The 6,612-nt window shown below is 49.9% G+C and overlaps 1 protein-coding gene across 1 annotated transcript in view; it reads right to left on the bottom strand.

Annotated features, from left to right (window-relative positions):
• The window catches only part of RPH3A (rabphilin 3A), a 129,537-nt gene that overhangs the window by 72,533 nt on the left and 50,392 nt on the right, over nucleotides 1–6,612 (bottom strand). Inside the window, exon 4 of the mRNA XM_045296694.1 lies at nucleotides 3,834–3,845. Coding sequence (XP_045152629.1) covers nucleotides 3,834–3,845 — 12 coding nt within the window. The remainder of the gene's footprint in view (nucleotides 1–3,833; nucleotides 3,846–6,612) is intronic.

Here is a 6,612-nt window from a genome sequence, read left to right as displayed (position 1 = left end):
CAAACACAAAGAAAGAATCCTGAAAGCAGCTCGGGAAAATTGAAAGTTCCTAAAAAGGGGAATCAGTGACACTAAGATTTTTCTCAGCAGAACCATACAGGCAAGAAGGCAATAGGATTTATATATATATGTGTGTGTGTGTGTGTGTGTGTGTGTGTGTGTATGTATATGTATATATGTGTGTATATATGTTTGTATATGATGGATGCAACACTCTATTCCTCTTAAATTTGTCCTTCCAGACATAATAAACCATATTCTGGTTCAAAATGGCCAGCATCGGTGTCTTTCAGCGGATAATGCCCAAGATACCCATCTTTGTACGTGCCATGTCATTTCTGAGGGCTTCCAATTTTCCTAGATTCACACAGCGTACATTGAGTGTTCTGATTATTAATAGAAAGTCACAGCTATTTCTTCTTCTTTGAGTCATGCCACCCCATCTGCAGGTAAAGGCCTAGAAAGCTTCATCTGTCCTCCTTCTACATCACTAAGGCAGACTCCACTTAGAGGAGGCAGCTCCTCCCCAGGTTGTATTTTAGGTGCCTTCCCCGTGAGGGGCTCCTCTTCCAGCACTAGATCAGACAATGTTCTGCTGCTATAAATAAAGTCTCTAGGGTCACTCTTCCATAAGTGGACTGTCTCTTCCTTCTTAGTCCTTGCTGAGCCTGGAAGCTTTTCCTGAAACCTGCTCGTCATGGTGACACGGCTTGTATTGGAAACACGAGTGGCATAGAGTCCCAGCCACGTGCTGTGAAGCTGTCAAGGCGCAATGAACTGACGGATGAGTGGGGGGTTACTCTCTTTCGCTCCTGCTATCACACGAGCCCATGTCCAGCCTACCCGCTGGAAGATGAGACACATGCGGAGCAGAGCTGAGTCATGACAACTGAGGCTATCGTTTGATGCTTGAGCAAGCGGAACCACGATCTGCAGCCCCATTAGAGCAGTACCTTGATCCAAGCCCCTGAGATTTAATATGGTTTATAACACAGCAAAAGCTACTCAGTACAGCATTCCCTATGGGGGAAGAAAACAAAACAAAGGCAAAAAAACAACAAGACATGACGCTTGCTAGACTCCATACATGTATTTTATAGTTTGGTATAATTTTCAGTTCCAGCTGGGTCAAGTTGACTATGATCTGTTGAACACTTTTATCCACTAAACAACTTTGTCCAGCTTCACGCCTGTCTTCTGGATTTAGCATCTGAATAAAATGTTGGGCAAAAATCTGCTGCTAACAGAACGTCTACGGCATAAAGATCACTAGGGTTGGCTTGCTCCTCCTCCAGGTGTCTGAGGTTCAGGAGGAGGGAAAGAATGGCAGAGAAGCATCTCTGCAGTGGGTATGGTCAGGACTTTCAGCAACCAGCCTCCTAAACATGTTTCTTCTGCTGCCTAGGTGAACTTGCATGGGCACATCTACAGAAAATCAGAAGGTACCCTCCCACCGAAAGCCAGCATTACCCAAAGTGGACCCCCAGGATCCAGAGAAACCAGCCCTGATCCAGGTGGAAACTCCTCACAGGTGTGTCTCCCTACCAATAAAACCCGCAAAAGGCAAACTGCTACCCCCTTTCTGCCTCCCACCTGGAGTGTTCATTTCACTCACACAATGGTCACATCATAAATACCCCACCAGATGTCTCTATTAATAAATTATAACTCCCCAAAGGAGTGGGATGATGGAAGTGCTGTCGGGGCACGCAGGCTTTGGAGCATTAAATAGCAGCAGTGTGCAGAAAATGAATCCTTTTCCTTGCCTTTCTTCTTCTCCACCCTCCCCGCTTCCCCCAGGATGCCAGCACAGGCAGTGTCAGCAGGCAGGCTCTTTACAGCCCACTGAATGAGATTTTAATGAATCCTGAAGGAAAGGCACAGCAGGGGAGGGTTGGCCTTGGCACCAAACAGCTGGTGGAAAGACCCTTTGGAGTGGCATCCCAACCAAAGTAAAGGGGTATGGAAAGGATGCTGAGGTTCCTACCACACACCCCTCAATGCTGCCAGCCTTACCAGCCAGACTACATTCCATTCAGTTCTGGTATATTCTCTCAGTCTCTCTCACACTTAGACGTCACACTTGCCGTTCCCCCTCTTGGAACTCTCTGGTCTCCCCTCCATATGGCTCCTCCTGGTCTCGACGGCCAGGTCACTTCTCCCAGGAAGCCTTCCCTAGGGATCACAAATTCTAGGCTCGATGCCTGTCTGTGCTCCCACAGCCGAAGAGGAAGTGATCAGAGCTCCTAATTTCCTGGAGTAAGCTCTTCCTTGTTAATAGACCCCACTCAACACAACTTCTTCCGGCCTCGCTCCCCTTCATGCTTCAGTGATCGCTGTATTCCTGGTACTTGGTTTGCTCGGTGCCAAGCACACGCCAGGCACACACGAAGTACTGGTCAATCAGAGAATCAAGAAGACAAGCATGGGGGGAGGGAGGGAGGCAAGATGGACCTGTCATCTACTCTGCCCTTCAGCATTCAGAGTCGCTACGAGCCAGGGACCCTCTGGAGTCACAGACTGCTCTCTTGCCATACTCCTGTTTCTAAGTGGGCAACATCTCAGTGTGTGTTCCCCACCCTGTCATGTCTGATAATAAATTCACGATATTCATCCCAGCAGGGTCTTTACCAGCCAACAACTTGTCCAGTGGCCAAGTGCTTTGTTAGCAGTCAGTGTGTTCAAAGCACCCATTTGACAGGTGGGAAACTGAGGCACAGGCACCCCCACCCCCAGGCATCTAGTTACATCTCTATCAGTGGATTCTGGGCTTGCAGATGTCATCACATGCCCCCCCCCGCCCCCCCAAAAAAGCAGAACAAATGATAGGAGTGCTGCATGGAGAAGCACAGTGGTCAGGCAAGATTGTCTTGCGTACCTGCCCCTGACTTTGAGGGAACTCGACAGTTTACAGACCTGTGCATCTCACCTGATTCCACCACCACTCAGTGGGGGAGGAAGGGCCTGCAGGGGTCATCAGGGACAGTTTACAAAGGAGAGAGGCAGGGCTCAGAGAAATGAAGCCTGGATCGTGAGTGTGAAGGCAGGACTGCCCCCTGACCCCAGGGCCTGGCCCGTGCCCCCTCGCCCTGCCAACCCTCTCTACGGTTCTGTGACACGCTTCCCGTCATGGGGATGGGGATGGTGGCTTCTCACGGCATTGGCGTGTACAGTGTGCAGGCCACAGGAAGACCAGTCTGCTGGGCGGTCAACTGCTCATCTGGTGGGCTGAGCATCTAATCTGGCATGCACATTTAGGCAATGACGCCCCTTAAAAACTCTGGCGTTGTGAGCAGAGATGGGCCTCTGAGTTTGAGGCACTTGGTGGGGCCATCAGGTTGACCTCTGGGGAGGTGACCGATGCTGCGTGTACATCTGAGAACAGCCCAGACGTTCTCATCTGTGCCTCGTCATCTTGATGGACGATGGCCGTCGCTCAGATCTTTATCTAAGAGAAGCGTGCCTCAGCAAGATGCTGCATTACCAAGATGACAGAGCCGCCCGGAAAATGGTGGAAGCCCCACACAGGTGACTAACTGGAGCTGAATTTGGGGCTTTCATCAGGAACACCATGAGTGCTTTTATCAGATGTTTTGTTTTGTTTTTAAGCCCATAATTCTCTCTCTCTCTCTCTTCTCTCTCTCTCCTCTCTCTCTCTCTCTCTCTCTCTCTCTCTCTTCAAGATGGACATGCACTTTTTAGTAACCGGGACATTTAGATTTGCCAATTTGCTAACTCCTTTCTTAACCAACTCTTTTTTGGGACAAGCCCTTCAATCAGAAGAGCGCTAAGATGTAGCTCGCAGAAAAAGAAAAAAGGTGTCGAATACTCACTGTTCTTTCTCCCTGAGGGAAGGCAAAGAGGAGAGAGAGGACACACAAGGAACAGAGTTAGGAAAGAAATCTCAGGACAACACCAGCGCTGTTTGGATGCGGTAGCCACACGGTTCCAATGACCATGACCTCCTTCCATTGCCCCGCCCGCCCCTCTATTCCTTAGTCTCTCATTTCAGCCCATCTAAAATGAAGCTGCTTTGCCAGAGGACGATCGGATTCCCAGCTGTGGTTACACTGACCCTTCAATGTATTGAGTTGATCGTTTAGGGACTTGAACCATACTGCGATCACTTCCGGGATGGCAAGGCCACCATCACTCTTGGTTTACAGAACCAAGTGGTCAATCATTGGGGAGAGGACCCCATGGAGGCGGGAGCCAGGAGGCTTGAACAGTAACTGAATTATACCAAAGAAAGACTGCTGCTTCCCACCGTGGGGCACTAAGTCTTTACAGTGTACCAAAGAGACCAGCGTCTCCGTTTACAAGGCGAGCAATCACGGGCAACCCGTGATCTTTCCTGGTCCACCCATCTCTAGCGCTTCGGGATTTGAAAGTTATCTAGAAATACCAAGGCTTGAGACCAGCACCTCCCCCCCCCCACCCCATGAGTGTCCAGTGTATCGGGGGCCATTCCCCTAACTAGTAAGCAAGAAGCAGGTGGAGTCATCTTTTCCTGTCCCCTTGCTGGTTCCAGACACAGTCATTAGGTCCAAGGCAGTGGAGGGAGGCAGACACATGAAAATCACAAGTGCAGTTCCATGGTTCTGGCTGGCCAGCAGTGAATTAAGAGTAGATTTCTTAATTTACTAGAGAAAGACATTAGACATGTCTGCGTAACAACTCGACACTGACGCATCCTCGGTAGTGTGTGTGATGACTGTAATTCACCCATCACAATTTATCAGGGAATCATTTTAATACCAGAAGAAAATGCAGTAGAGACCGAGCCCAGCCTGATGCAGTCAGAATACCAAGATGCTACATGGGCATCCAGGAGCTGTAATGAGCTGGGCGGCCAGACTGTTTGAATAATTCTAATTTCATCCCGAGGCAAATTGTTTGGGTTCCTATCTGCTAAAGTAAACTCTGATGGATGGGATTTTAATTAACTGACCTTTCTTACGTACAATAACTATTCCCTCACCCCCACCCCCATCCACCCTGCAGGCAACTGTTTATCTTCCAGAGACACTCTCGTTCGGCTGGGAGAATATTCTCTGCAGAACGTGCTGGGCTTGAGAAGGGCATCACGGGGAAGGTCTGGGAATGAGGAGCTGGCTTCTGAAAGGGAAGCCAACAAACTTCGACGGTGTCTTCAAAGCTGTCAAATTCAGGAGGGTGAACCATTTACTATTCACAAAGGAGTCAATGGTCAAATTCAGGAGGGTGAAACATTTACTATTCACGAAGGAGCCAATGAAGATGTGAGATGATGGAAGTGCTGTCGGGGCACGCAGGCTTTGGAGCATTAAATAGCAGCAGTGTGCAGAAAATGAATCCTTTTCCTTGCCTTTCTTCTTCTCCACCCTCCCCGCTTCCCCCAGGATGCCAGCACAGGCAGTGTCAGCAGGCAGGCTCTTTACAGCCCACTGAATGAGATTTTAATGAATCCTGAAGGAAAGGCACAGCAGGGGAGGGTTGGCCTTGGCACCAAACAGCTGGTGGAAAGACCCTTTGGAGTGGCATCCCAACCAAAGTAAAGGGGTATGGAAAGGATGCTGAGGTTCCTACCACACACCCCTCAATGCTGCCAGCCTTACCAGCCAGACTACATTCCATTCAGTTCTGGTATATTCTCTCAGTCTCTCTCACACTTAGACGTCACACTTGCCGTTCCCCCTCTTGGAACTCTCTGGTCTCCCCTCCATATGGCTCCTCCTGGTCTCGACGGCCAGGTCACTTCTCCCAGGAAGCCTTCCCTAGGGATCACAAATTCTAGGCTCGATGCCTGTCTGTGCTCCCACAGCCGAAGAGGAAGTGATCAGAGCTCCTAATTTCCTGGAGTAAGCTCTTCCTTGTTAATAGACCCCACTCAACACAACTTCTTCCGGCCTCGCTCCCCTTCATGCTTCAGTGATCGCTGTATTCCTGGTACTTGGTTTGCTCGGTGCCAAGCGCACGCCAGGCACACACGAAGTACTGGTCAATCAGAGAATCAAGAAGACAAGCATGGGGGGAGGGAGGGAGGCAAGATGGACCTGTCATCTACTCTGCCCTTCAGCATTCAGAGTCGCTACGAGCCAGGGACCCTCTGGAGTCACAGACTGCTCTCTTGCCATACTCCTGTTTCTAAGTGGGCAACATCTCAGTGTGTGTTCCCCACCCTGTCATGTCTGATAATAAATTCACGATATTCATCCCAGCAGGGTCTTTACCAGCCAACAACTTGTCCAGTGGCCAAGTGCTTTGTTAGCAGTCAGTGTGTTCAAAGCACCCATTTGACAGGTGGGAAACTGAGGCACAGGCACCCCCACCCCCAGGCATCTAGTTACATCTCTATCAGTGGATTCTGGGCTTGCAGATGTCATCACATGCCCCCCCCCGCCCCCCCAAAAAAGCAGAACAAATGATAGGAGTGCTGCATGGAGAAGCACAGTGGTCAGGCAAGATTGTCTTGCGTACCTGCCCCTGACTTTGAGGGAACTCGACAGTTTACAGACCTGTGCATCTCACCTGATTCCACCACCACTCAGTGGGGGAGGAAGGGCCTGCAGGGGTCATCAGGGACAGTTTACAAAGGAGAGAGGCAGGGCTCAGAGAAATGAAGCCTGGATC

The sequence above is a fragment of the Echinops telfairi genome, unplaced genomic scaffold (genome assembly GCF_000313985.2).
Source record: "Echinops telfairi isolate 266 unplaced genomic scaffold, ASM31398v2 ScPeMD7_7412;HRSCAF=8450, whole genome shotgun sequence".
Lineage (NCBI taxonomy): Eukaryota > Metazoa > Chordata > Mammalia > Afrosoricida > Tenrecidae > Echinops > Echinops telfairi.
Note: the sequence above shows the minus strand (reverse complement) of the source record. Positions and strands in the feature narration are given on the sequence as shown.